Here is a 13,841-nt window from a genome sequence, read left to right as displayed (position 1 = left end):
GCCTACTCCCTGTGTCCGCTGAAGAAACTAGGAAGCTTAAAATTTCAAGATGAGGCCATGAGGTCTAGTTCCAGGAGATCTCACTTCCATACAAAGAGCCGGAACGCCTGAACTAAAATTCACACGATGTAGAAGATTTCACTATTACTATCCTTCACACTTGCTAGAGCGTACACAGCGCAGTATACCGTCACATACAATAAATGAGCCATGCTCAGATTTCACGGAGAGAAAGTCTATCCAAACCCATTTCCTGACCTGGAAAATGAGCTGCCAACCGAAGAAGCAGATGAGGGTTGTGACAAATCTAGCTCTCTTCCTAGCTTTGACACAGAATTAGGGAAGAAGAGCAGGAAACCCCGTTGCAGGAGAGCGGATCAGGTTGGCCCTGCTGATGTTATAAGCGCTGACTTCACTGGGACTAACCCAGGAGCTAAGAAACTACAGCTCCCAGAAGGCCAGGCTCTACACAGGAAGCTGTCACTGAGACAGACACAGCTGCAGAGAGATTTCTCTCCCTTCCCCCTCTTCAGAGCAGGGAGGGGCGAATTAGAGGGGGTTAAAGCAGAGCAGCTGAGACACAGAGAGGAGGAGGAGCCGAGGAGGCTTCAAGGTGAGCTCGGTGGAGAACACTCTCCTCCTCAACTGAATGCTAATGAACCAAGACTGGGACATGGTGGACGTCTCAGGAGTGCTTGAGGCTGGAACAGAGAGACAGTTGCCCAGCTGTGAACCAATGGATATTGGTGTGTCTCCTATGCCTAGGGAATGCTTAGAGGCAATGGACACAGCCTGAACAAAGGTGGGAAATGAATGACTTATTGGTTTTTTTTCTCACCAGTTTTTTTGTTGTAAGTTCTGCTTAATGGTTTGAATGAAAGTGTTTGTATGCCAAACGCTGGGGGAGAATAGAAAAGCTATCTTCAAAAGCACTGATAATTTGAACTGTGAAATTCCACTGCAGCACGGATCATTTGTTTGTTCCCTCTCAGCTCAGCTGGGGAGTAATTAAGGGAGATAACATTATCCCAGGACAAGCAGGCATGATATTCTCACATGTGGGTGACGTCATCTACAGAGCCCCGATGCGGAAGCATTTTCAAGCAAACTTGATTGAAGATTTAAGTTTGCTCTGCTGCTCCACGCATGCGTGCCTTCCTGCTCCACTAGGGGGTGCATCCCCTCGTGGTCTCCAGTTCAAAATTTTCCGTGAGCCTAGAAGCCGTGTTTCTCAGGCTCTGCCCCAACTGCCTTCTAGCACCGCGATTTTTTCTTGTTTTTTCTCGATTAAGTCGCTGTGCGCGAATCCTTTACTTCTTTACTTGATTCCTGCTTCGTTTTCGACGACCCGGAGGCTTCCGGGTCCCCGTGGCCGCGTGGCTAATCGAGCCGCGGCTACTTTCGATTTAATGTCCCGGCCTTTGACCGGCTTTAAAAAGTGCACCCGGTGCGAGCGGCTTCTTTCTCTCACAGATCCGCATCGCCGGTGCATCCTCTGTCTGGGGGCGGCTCATCCAACCGACTCCTGCCCCCAGTGCGCTAATTTCCAAAACCGGGCCCTCCGCCGAAGAAAAGCCCGCATGGCGGACCTCTTCACTCCGGACCAACCCTCCACCTCGGCCTCGAGGTCGGCCCCGGCCTCGGCCCCGGCCTTGACCTCGGCCCCTGATACCTCAGCATCGCCTCGAGACTCGACCCCGAAGTCCTCGGGACAACAGAAAGCCTCGGCCCCGGGTAAGTCCCCTCTTCCCTCTTCAGGTTCTGTAACAGTGAAGAAGCCAGCCTCGGGGACAACGTCGACGCATGGCGGAAGCCCCATGCTTACAGCCCCGACTAAGCCCTCCAAGCCTTCGGGCCGTGCCTCCACCACACGGGAATACTCTGATACGAGGTCGCCCCAGGTGGAGTGCACCGAGGCAGTGGACATGCCTTCGATGCTGTCCGTGCCCGTCTTCCAGGACCTACTCCGAGCGATGATCACGTCGGAGCTGTCCACTGCAATGGCCCAGTTTCAATCGGCCTCGACCTCAAATGTGCCAGACCAGCCTGAGCCTCGCACCGAACAACCTCGAGGAAAGGTGCGCAATCCTCGCCGCATCCCATCCTCCTCGGACTCCTCGCCGAGGCGCCCGAGACGTTCCCCTTCCGCATACCGCCGAGGGGCAAAACGTCGGGCTAAAACGACAGAAACCTCGAACCGCCGTACCTCCAAGAAGGCCCGAGGTTCACCAACTCTATGAGGCCGTTCTCCCACACCTCGTACGGGACCACTAAGGGTGGCGGAGTTATCACTCTCCAACCCGCGCATCCTCCGAACTCCCCCTCGGACGTATTCTCCAAGGGAGTCCGGATCGAGGTCACCGATCCGACATCGATCGGTACCCCTAACTCTGGCATCGTCTCCGAGGGGCCCCTCGAGACGCCGAAGATCGACAACCCCGGAACACTCTCACAGTGCTTCCCCAGTCTCGGAGCATGGATCAGAGCATGAACCTCGATACTCGAGGGAAGCCTCCCTATCCTTCTCCACCCGACGAAGGTCTCGTTCCCCGACCCCGCACGGGGCCCCGGGGACATCTCGCCCATCCTTCACTCGCTTTGTCCAAGACATGGGCCACGCATTGGACTTAGACCTCCAGTCCGACTCCAGATACTCTAAGGAGTACCTGGCGGAGCTGGATATGCCATCACTGCCCAGAGAGTCCCTTCGCTTACCACCTAACCCGGTACTCCAACAGGCCTTCTTCAGGAACCTGGAGACCCCCTACATGGTCACGGCCGTACCCTCCAAAATGGAGGCCAAGTACCGCACAGTACCTTACCCGGGATTCGAGCAACCACAGCTCTCCCACCAATCGCTGCTAGTAGAATCCTCCTTGAAAAAGGCTCACCCGTCCCGGGTCTCAGCAGCGGTCCCCCCAGGCCGAGAAGGCCGAACCCTGGACAAGTTCAGCAGGACACTATACCAAAACCCAATGATGGCCTCTAGGGTGCAAAGCTACACTTTCACCTTCACATCCTACCTCAAACACCTCATTGGACTATTGAGAGCCTTTGAGACTGACCTACCGGCCTCCCGGCAAGGAACGTTCGGCCTGCTTTTAGAGTCTCTCTCCAACCTGCGCCTTCATCTATTCCACGCGGCCTACGATGGCTTCGAACTCTCCTCCAGAGAAGCAGCCTTCGCTATCGCCATGCGCCGACTAGCTTGGCTGCGCCTGGTCGACATGGACCCCAACTTACAGGACCGGTTGGCTAACCTCCCCTGCGTGGGAAAGGAATTGTTCGATGACACTATCGAGGCGGCTACAAAACGCCTCTCCGAACATGAACGCTCGTTTGCCTCCCTTGTCCGGCAAAAGCCCAAACCGCCAGCGGCCAGGCTGTATAGGGCCCCTTCGCGCCGCTACCCACAAAAGTCCACCCCTGCTTTCTCGCAGCCCCCACCCAGGCGTCCGCAAGCCCACCACAGGGCCATGCCCAAGTCCCAACCGCCTGCGACCACCAAACCATCCCCGTCCTTTTGACGGGGCATGCGGAAGGGGGCGGGCCCCCTCCGCCATAGTCCCAGGCCTCCTTCCCATCGAGGGTCGACTCAAAGCCTTTTACCCTCGCTGGGAACAAGCCACGTCGGACGCATGGGTCCTTGGCGTGATCTCATCAGGGTACTCTCTCAACTTTCGGGCCATTCCCCCGGACAACCCCCCAAGGAATTGCCCTCCCAACCGGACTCAGCTATCCCTACTCCTCTCCGAAGCTCGAGACCTGCTTCGCCTGAGAGCAGTGGAGAAGGTTCCCCCCGACCAACGGGGGAAGGGCTTCTACTCCCGTTACTTCCTGGTACCGAAAAAAACGGGAGACCTACGCCCAATACTAGACTTGAGACGCCTCAACAAATTCCTGGTACGGGAAAAGTTTTGGATGCTCTCACTACCGACACTTTACCCCCTGATCGACGAGGGCGACTGGCTCTGCTCCCTCGATCTCAAGGAGGCGTACACACATGTCCCAGTGCACCCCGCTCACCGCAAATTCTTGCGTTTCCAGGTAGGGGACTGGCACCTACAATACCGAGTCCTCCCCTTCGGACTAGCATCATCACCTCGGGTCTTCACCAAGTGCCTCGTGGTGGTAGCAGCAACCTTACGTTCCCAGGGCCTCCAGGTATTCCCCTACCTGGACGACTGGCTAATCAAAGCCCCGTCCAGGGAAGGGGTTATCTCAGCGACCCAACAGACTATTACCTACCTACAAAGTCTGGGGTTCGAAATAAACTTCCCAAAATCTCAACTATGCCCCTCGCAGTCCCTACAGTTCATCGGGGCCACGCTGGACACGGTTCGCCTCCGTTCCTTCCTCCCCCCTCCGCGCCTGGAGGCGTTAGCAAGTCTGAGCCGAAGGATCTCCCTGCTGACCTCGGTATCAGCTCGACAGATGATGACCCTCCTGGGCCACATGGCCTCCACCGTCCATGTCACACCCTTCGCCCGCCTCCATCTGAGAATCCCTCAATGGACCCTGGCGTCTCAATGGCGTCAAGACCGGGACCCGATCGACCGCTCCGTGACAGTGACTCCTTCATTGCAACGATCGCTCCGCTGGTGGGGCGACTCTTCAAATCTTTCCAAAGGTTTGCTCTTCCTCACCCCACCCCACAGCAAGGTACTCACCACGGACTCGTCGGAGTACGCTTGGGGAGCCCATCTGGACGGCCTACGCACCCAAGGAATGTGGTCAGCACAAGACCGTCGCTGCCACATCAACGTGCTAGAACTCCGGGCCATCTATCTCGCAGCTGTAGCCTTCCAACATCTGCTCCACGACCGAGTGGTTCTCATCCGAACCGACAACCAGGTAGCGATGTACTACATAAACAAACAAGGGGGGACAGGGTCTTGGTCCCTTTGTCGGGAAGCCCTGCGCCTCTGGAAATGGGCAATCTCCAACAACACCTTCCTTCGAGCGGTGTAAGAACATAAGAAATGCCTCCGCTGGGTCAGACCTAAGGTCCATCGCGCCCAGCAGTCCGCTCACGCGGCGGCCCATCAGGTTCAGGACCTGTGCAGTAATCTTTTATCTATACCCCTCTATCCCCTTTTCCAGCAGGAAATTGTCCAATCCTTTCTTAAACCCCAGTACCGTTCGCTGCCCTATAACGTCCTCTGGAAGCGCATTCCAGGTGTCCACCACACGTTGGGTAAAGAAGAACTTCCTAGCATTTGTTTTGAATCTGTCCCCTTTCAACTTTTCCGAATGCCCTCTTGTTTTTTTTTATGTTCTGAAAGTTTGAAGAATCTGTCCCTCTCTACTCTCTCTATGCCCTTCATGATCTTGTAAGTCTCTATCATATCCCCTCTAAGTCTTCTCTTCTCCAGGGAAAAGAGACCCAGTTTCTCCAATCTCTCAGCGTATGAAAGGTTTTCCATCCCCTTAATCAGTCGTGTCGCTCTCCTCTGAACTCTCTCGAGTAACACCATATCCTTCTTAAGGTATGGTGACCAATACTGGACGCAGTACTCAAGATGCGGACGCACCATTGCCCGGTACAGCGGCAGGATAACTTCTTTCGTTCTTGTTGTAATACCCTTCTTGATTATCCCCAGCATTTTATTCGCTCTCTTGGCGGCCGCTGCGCACTGTGCCGTCGGCTTCATTGTCATGTCCACCATTACCCCCAAGTCCCTTTCTTGGGTACTCTCATTCAATAACATCCCTCCCATTGTATAGCTGTGCCTCGGGTTTCTGATTCCCACATGCAATACTTTACATTTCTCAACATTGAACTTCATCTGCCATCTCTCTGCCCATTCTCCCAATTTGTCCAAGTCCCTTTGCAATTTTTCACAGTCTTCCTTTGTCCGAGCTCCACTAAATAGTTTGGTGTCATCCGCAAATTTTATTATCTCACTCTTTGTTCCTGTTTCTAGATCATTTATGAATATATTAAATAGCAGTGGCCCGAGCACTGAGCCCTGCGGGACACCACTCGTGACTTTCCTCCAGTCTGAGTAGTGTCCCTTCACCCCTACCCTCTGTTTCCTACCCGCTAACCAGTTTCTGATCCATCTATGCACGGCTCCGTCCACCCCATGGTTCTTCAGTTTCCGGAGTAGACGTTCATGAGGCACCTTGTCAAAGGCTTTCTGGAAATCTAGGTATATGATGTCTATGGGGTCTCCTTTGTCCATCTGTTTGTTAATTCCCTCGAAGAAGTGTACATACAAGGAGAACAAAACTGCCTGGCGGACAGACTCAGCCGCCTCCTCCAGCCACCCGAGTGGTCACTACACTCCCAGACCCTACGAGGGGTGTTCGAACGGTGGGGGACACCTCAAATAGACCTGTTCGCGTCCCCTCACAATCACAAGCTGCCTCTCTTCTGCTCCCGGATATACTCCCCGGACCGGCTCGAGGCCGACGCCTTCCTCCTCGACTGGGAGGGAAGGTTCCTGTACGCGTTCCCGCCATTTCCTCTGATACTGCGGACGCTTGTCCACCTGAAAACAGTACAAGCCACCCTGATCCTGATTGCCCCTCGCTGGCCACGCCAGCCGTGGTTTTCCCTACTACTTCAACTCAGTGTCAGAGATCCACTGCCTCTGCCTCTGTTTCCCTCTCTACTGTCACAGGGTCAGGGTTCACTGTTACATCCCAATCTTCAGTCTCTTCATCTGAATGCTTGGTTTCTCTCCCCCTGACTGCTCTCCCCGTGTCTCAATCAGTCAAGGAGATATTGGAGGCCTCTAGAAAAACCTCGACGAGAACCTGCTACTCCCAAAAGTGGACCAGATTCTCAACCTGGTGCTCCTCCCACAGCCAGGACCCGGTGTCGGTCCCCGTCCCCCTGGTCCTTGACTATCTACTTCAACTATCTCATTCCGGCCTAAAGACCAACTCCATTCGAGTACACCTCAGTGCGATTGCGGCCTTCCATCAGCCCCTGGAAGGGAAAGCCCTCTCGCTCCATCCCTTAGTCACTCGCTTCATGAAGGGTCTGCTGAACGTCCACCCCCCTCTCAAACCTCCCCCGGTGGTTTGGGACCTTAACGTGGTTCTGGCTCAACTAATGAAACCTCCATTTGAGCCACTAGACAAATGCCATCCAAAATTCTTCACTTGGAAGGTAATTTTCTTACTCGCGCTCACGTCCGCACGGCGGGTTAGTGAGCTACAAGCGCTGGTAGCGGACCCACCCTTCACGGTATTCCATCACGACAAGGTGGTACTCCGCACCCATCCAAAGTTCCTACCTAAAGTAGTGTCTGATTTCCATCTCAATCAGTCCATCGTCCTACCCGTGTTTTTTCCCAAGCCCCACTCTCACCCCGGAGAAGTGGCGCTCCACACTCTTGACTGCAAAAGAGCGTTGGCCTTTTACCTCCAACGCACTCAGCCACACCGGAAAGTCCAACAACTGTTTCTGTCCTTCGACCCAAACCGGTTAGGCCACCCAGTTTCCAAACGCACCTTGTCCAACTGGTTGGCCGATTGCATCTCCTTTTGCTACGCTCAGGCTGGTCTCGCGCTGCATGGTCGAGTAACGGGACACAAAGTCCGAGCGATGGCAGCCTCCGTAGCGTTCCTCAGGTCCACACCTATCGAGGAAATCTGCAAGGCTGCCACGTGGTCTTCGGTTCATACCTTCACCTCCCACTACTGTCTGGACTCCCTGTCCAGAAGCGATGGCCGGTTCGGCCAATCGGTATTGCGAAATCTATTTGCTTAAATTGCCAACTTCCCTCCATCCCTCTTCAGTAAGCTTGGAGGTCACCCACATGTGAGAATATCATGCCTGCTTGTCCTGGGATAAAGCACAGTTACTTACCGTAACAGGTGTTATCCAGGGACAGCAGGCATATATTCTCACAACCCACCCACCTCCCCGAGGTTGGCTTCTTGGCTAGTTAAGTGAACTTGAGACCACGAGGGGATGCACCCCCTAGTGGAGCAGGAAGGCACGCATGTGTGGAGCAGCAGAGCAAACTTAAATCTTCAATCAAGTTTGCTTGAAAATGCTTCCGCATCGGGGCTCCGTAGATGACGTCACCCACATGTGAGAATATATGCCTGCTGTCCCTGGATAACACCTGTTACGGTAAGTAACTGTGCTTTCTCTGAAACGGCCAACACAGGGGAACTTCTTTAAGGAGAGTTCCTTTTCTGCAGTCACTCCGTGGCAGGGTTGCAAAGTTAACTGTGTTCTTTTGACCTGTTTGTTTTTTTCTTTCTGCTTTTGTATAAGCTTTGTTTGACCTGGAGAAAGAATTGTGGCTACAGCCATCCTTGTCACATAATTGGCTGGTGAAGAGGACTATGTTACAAAAGATTTAGAGTCCAGCCTGAAAAGTTTATTTTGCATTTCTTATTTTTTTGGACATTAGAGTCAAACTGGTATGCACAAAGCCAGAGTGGTTAACTTAACCCAAAGTTTATATTTCTTTCAAACCTGTGTGAGAATTGTTGCAGGACACTAAGAACAATTGTACAGAACAATCCAGAACCAAAGGAATAAACTCAATTTGATTATTCTGCTATCCTGGATTTTGGAGGTGTGTGAATTTCTTTTCCCTTGCCTGTTTTCTTTTGGTAATGTCAGGGAATCTGATATTGTACCTTAGGCAGACGCCTAAGAAAGCCTGAAGGGTACCCTGGTTAAAAGGGTACACGTGTGAACAGAGACAATCACCGTGTTCCAGCTCGCTGCCGTGAACAGGAGCTGGGTAGGTATGACAGGGTCCACCCATGGAAGTAGAACCATGACATTACCTGCCAATTGAGAATATCACCTACTGCTCAGGCTGCAGAGAAATACACCATCATAATACTGACTGAAAAGAGCTTCAGTGGAATACCGGAAGAATGGTCTGAAGCTCCAGAAAGGTAGTCTGACCATGCTCCAGAGCAGAACAATGAACAAGTACTGAGTCACCTCTCAAGACCACACTCGTGGATCTGAGGATGGAAGGCACCGAGCCTCCCCAAACCCGCCTGCCCGGGATGTGTGGTGACCAGGATCCAGTCCAGCAAAGACCGAGGCATGCCTTTGAAAAGAGAAATCATGCTGAGCCACCAAATCACACTGAGCAATGCTTGAGGAGCCTACCAAATAACGGGAGCACCACGACACCGTTATAACGGGAAAGCAAGCTGAAGTTCCCAGAGGAGTCAGCAACATGGATCCTAGAATCTGTACAGAATCCCATACTCTTAGTCACGGTGACCAAAGAAGAATGCAAACCTGAGACTGTGACCCATCACCCTAGTCCCTGGGAAGAAACACATTTCTCTCCTATATGAAAAAAAACAACTACCCGATATACCTATAAATAGTACAGGAGAAAAGAGCGCTGCGTAAATAGCACAGTTACTTACCGTAACAGGTGTTATCCAGGGACAGCAGGCATATATTCTCACATGTGGGTGACGTCATCTACGGAGCCCCAGCGCGGACAGCTTTTCAAGCAAACTTGATTGAAGTTTCAAGTTTGCACACTGCACCACGCATGTGCTAGCCTTCTTGCCCACTAGAGGGCGCATCCCCACCTCGTGGTCCTCAGTTCCATATCAAGCAAAATAAAAAGCCATCCCCGGGGAGGAGGGCGGGTTGTGAGAATATATGCCTGCTGTCCCTGGATAACACCTGTTACGGTAAGTAACTGTGCTTTATCCCAGGACAAGCAGGCATGATATTCTCACATGTGGGTGACCTCCAAGCCAACCAAAAACGGGAAGGAGGGAGGATGGCAATTTAGGAAAACAGATTACGTAACACCGACTGGCCAAACCGGCCGTCACTTCTGGACAAAGAGTCCAGACAGTAATGGGAGGTGAACGTATGAACCGAAGACCAAGTGGCAGCTTTACAAATCTCCTCCATAGGCGTGGATCGGAGGAAAGCAACCGAAGCTGCCATCGCTCGGACTTTATGCCCCGTGACTCGACCCGAAAGCGGGAGATCAGCCTGAGCGTAGCAAAAGGAAATACAAGCAGCTAACCAGTTTGACAAGGTGCGCTTTGAGACTGGGTGTCCTAAACGATTAGGGTCAAAGGACAAAAACAATTGAGGAACCTTCCGATAAGACTTGGAACGTTGGAGATAAAAAGCCAACGCCCTCTTACAGTCAAGCGTATGAAGCGCCGCCTCACCGGGATGTGAGTGGGGCTTCGGAAAAAATACTGGAAGGACAATGGACTGATTGAGGTGGAAATCAGACACAACCTTAGGCAAAAATTTAGGATGGGTGCGAAGAACCACCTTATCATGATGAAACACCGTGAAAGGAGGATCCGCCACCAAGGCCTGCAGCTCACTAATCCGACGAGCGGACGTGAGCGCAATCAAAAAGACCACTTTCCAAGTGAGAAACTTAAGATGAGACTTGTCGATAGGCTCAAAAGGAGGCTTCATCAGCTGAGCCAAAACTACATTAAGATCCCACACCACCGGAGAAGGTTTCAGAGGAGGATGGACATTCACTAAACCCTTCATGAAACGAGCAACCAGAGGATGAAGAGAGAGAGAACGACGCTCGAGGTGCCGATGGAAAGCGGCAATGGCACTGAGATGCACCCGAATGGAAGTCGTCTTCAGGCCTGACTCAGACAGATGCAATAAATAGTCCAAAACCGAAGACACCGGAACCGAACTAGGTTCCAGACGATTCAAAGAGCACCAGGACGAAAATCTGGTCCACTTTTGGGCATAACAGCGCCGAGTCGAGATCTTGCGCGAGGCCTCCAAAATCTCCCTCACGGCCTGAGACACCAGGATCGAAGTCAGGGGGAGAGGAACCAAGCAGTCAGATGTAAAGACTGAAGATTGGGATGTAACAGCGAACCCCGACTCTGAGACAGCAGAGAGGGAAAGACCGGCAGAAGTAGAGGTTCCCTGACACTGAGCTGAAGAAGCAGGGAGAACCAGTGCTGTCTGGGCCAACGAGGCGCAATGAGGATCATAGAGGCTCCGGTCGATCTGAGATGAACCAGCGTTCTCAAAATCAGAGGAAAAGGAGGGAACGCATAAAGGAACTTCCCCTCCCAGTCGAGAAGGAAGGCATCGGCCTCGAGACGGTCCCGGGAATACATCCGAGAACAATAAAGAGGCAGTTTGTGAGTTTCCGGGGAGGCAAACAGATCCACCTGAGGAGTCCCCCAGCGGTCGAAGACCTCGCGCAGGACCCGGGAGTTTAGGGACCACTCGTGCGGCTGGAGAAGCCAACTGAGTTTGTCTGCCAGCCGGTTCTGCTCTCCCTGAATGTAAACTGCCCGCAGGAATATGTTCTGGGAGACCGCCCATTCCCAAAGACGAAGAGACTCCTGGCACAGAGGCCAAGAGCCCGTACCCCCTTGTTTGTTGACATAGTACATCGCCACCTGGTTGTCGGTCCGCACGAGCACCACCTGATCGTGCAGCAGGTGGACAAACGCTCGCGCCGCCAGAAAAATGGCGCGAAGCTCCAGCACATTGATGTGGCACCGACGGTCTTCGGCCGACCACAGACCCTGCGTCCGCAGACCGTCCAGATGAGCCCCCCACGCGTACTCTGAGGAGTCCGTGGTCAGGACCTTGCTGTAAGGTGGAACGAGAAACAGCAAACCCCCGGAAAGATTGGAAGAGTTGGTCCACCAACGGAGCAATCGACTCAAAGAAGGAGTCACTGATATCGGGGAAGACACTGGATCTCGATCCTGCCGCCACTGAGAAGCCAGAGTCCACTGAGCGAGCCTCAGATGCAGGCGGGCGAAGGGCGTGACGTGAACCGTCGACGCCATGTGACCCAGCAGAATCATCATGTGCTGGGCTGACACCACGGATTGCTTCCGACAGTGGCGGCTCCACCGAAGCAGGGCCTCCCGCTGGAGAGGGGGGAGGAAAGCGCGGAGGCGAACCGTGTCCAGCACGGCCCCAATGAACTGGAGAGACTGCGCTGGGCACAACTGAGACTTGGGAAAGTTCACCTCGAACCCCAGGCCTTGCAGTAGACTGATAGTCTGTTGGGTCGCTAAGATAACCCCCTCCCTGGACGGTGCCTTGATCAACCAATCGTCCAGGTAGGGAAAGACCTGCAGCCCCCGAGAGCGCAGGGCCGCCGCAACCACCACCATACACTTGGTGAACACCCGAGGGGACGACGCCAGACCAAAGGGAAGAACCCGATACTGCAGGTGCAAATCGCCTACTTGGAACCGCAAGAACTTGCGGAAAGCGGGATGCACCGGAACATGGGTGTATGCTTCCTTCAAGTCCAGGGAGCACATCCAATCCCCTGCTTCCAGAAGTGGATACAAAACTGGAAGTGATAACATACGGAACTTCTCCCGGACCAGGCACTTGTTGAGCCTCCGAAGGTCCAAAATGGGGCGCAAGTCCCCTGTCTTTTTCGGGACCAGAAAGTAGCGGGAGTAAAACCCCTGCCCCCTCTGATCCGGCGGCACCAGCTCTACGGCGCGGAGGCTCAACAAGGCTCTGGCCTCGATCAGGAGAAGGGACAACTGACTCCGCGACTGCTGCCAAGCTCTGGGTGGCATGTCCGGAGGCTGCACGGAGAAGTTTAATGAATAGCCCTCTGAGATGTTCCGGAGCACCCAAGCGTCGGACGTGATCCCAGACCACGCCCCGGTAAATGCGCTGAGGCGACCCCCGATGGGGAGGGGGTTCAGCGAAATCGCGGAGGGGGCCCGCCCCCAACCGCACACCCCGTCAAAAAGACGGCGCGGGCTTGGCCGCTCCCTGCGTGGCGGGTTTAGAAGGGCCACCCCTACCCTGCTGGGGAGGGGGCCGTGGTGGTGGTCTAGAGAAGGCCGGCGTAGACTTCTGAGGATACCTCCTCGGGGGCTGCCGGAAGGGACGCTGCGGAGTGGGCTTAGGCTTCGGACGCACCAAAGAGGCCAGGGAGCGTTCCTGTTCAGAAAGCCTCTTGGTCACCGCATCCAATGAGTCGTCAAAGAGCTCCGCCCCGACGCAAGGTAAGTTAGCCAAGCGCTCTTGCAAATTTGAATCCATCTCGAGGGTACGAAGCCACGCCAGCCGGCGCATGGCCACCGCACAGGCAGATACCCTCGAGGCAAGTTCAAATGCGTCGTAAACTGCGTGGAACAAGTAGAGGCGCAGCTGAGAAAGATTAGAGCTGAAGGTGGCAAACCTGTCTCTATGGGACTCCGGTATCACCTCGCGAAAAGAAGGGAGGTCCTTCACCATCGTATGCAAGAATGATGAGTACGAAAAGGCGTAATTCAGCACCCTCGTCGCCATGAGAGAGTTGGCATAAAGGCGACGGCCGAATTTGTCCAGGGTCCGGCCCTCCCTACCCGGCAGGACCGCTGCCGACACCCTGGAAGGCTGCGATTTCTTAAGTGCCGACTCCACCAGAAGGGAATTGTGAGACAGCTGCCCCTTCTCGAACCCCTTGATGGGAAGGGTGCGATATTTAGACTCCATTTTGGAGGGCACCACAGCAACCGTCAAAGGAGCCTCGAGATTCCGAAGGAAGGTCTGATGGAGGACCTTGTTGATGGGAAGGTGAGGGGATTCCCGAGGGGGAGCAGGAAGATCCTGCTCCTCTAAAAACTCCTTGGTGTAAGTGGATCCCTCCAACAAGTCAACACCCAAAGCCACCGCCATATCCTGCACAAATCTCGTGAAGGATGAAGGTCTGGCAGGAGGAGAGGGTGACCGAGACTTCCCAGCCGAGCCGAAGGGAGAGGCCTCGTGAGAGTACCTCGGCTCCCTCCCCGAACCCGATCCCAAGGAGGCACAATCCTGTGACCTCGAGGGGGTCGGAGACCGATGTTGTCGAAGGGAACCCTTGGGGGATCCCCCCGGGGTCCGGGGCACCGAAGCC

General features: G+C 54.0%; 1 protein-coding gene across 11 annotated transcripts in view; it reads left to right on the top strand.

Annotated features, from left to right (window-relative positions):
* The first annotated feature begins 539 nt into the window (after nucleotides 1-539).
* The window catches only part of LOC117360477, a 38,001-nt gene continuing 24,699 nt past the window's right edge, over nucleotides 540-13,841 (top strand). For all 11 annotated transcript variants that reach the window (XR_004539425.1, XR_004539422.1, XR_004539427.1 and 8 more), the window contains exon 1: nucleotides 540-802. Coding sequence is in view for 2 of the 11 variants with exons in the window: in XM_033944266.1 (XP_033800157.1) it covers nucleotides 769-802 (34 nt within the window). In the remaining 9 variants the exon portion in view is untranslated. The remainder of the gene's footprint in view (nucleotides 803-13,841) is intronic.

This window comes from Geotrypetes seraphini, chromosome 5 (genome assembly GCF_902459505.1).
Source record: "Geotrypetes seraphini chromosome 5, aGeoSer1.1, whole genome shotgun sequence".
In the NCBI taxonomy this organism is placed as follows: Eukaryota; Metazoa; Chordata; class Amphibia; order Gymnophiona; family Dermophiidae; genus Geotrypetes; species Geotrypetes seraphini.
Note: the sequence above shows the minus strand (reverse complement) of the source record. Positions and strands in the feature narration are given on the sequence as shown.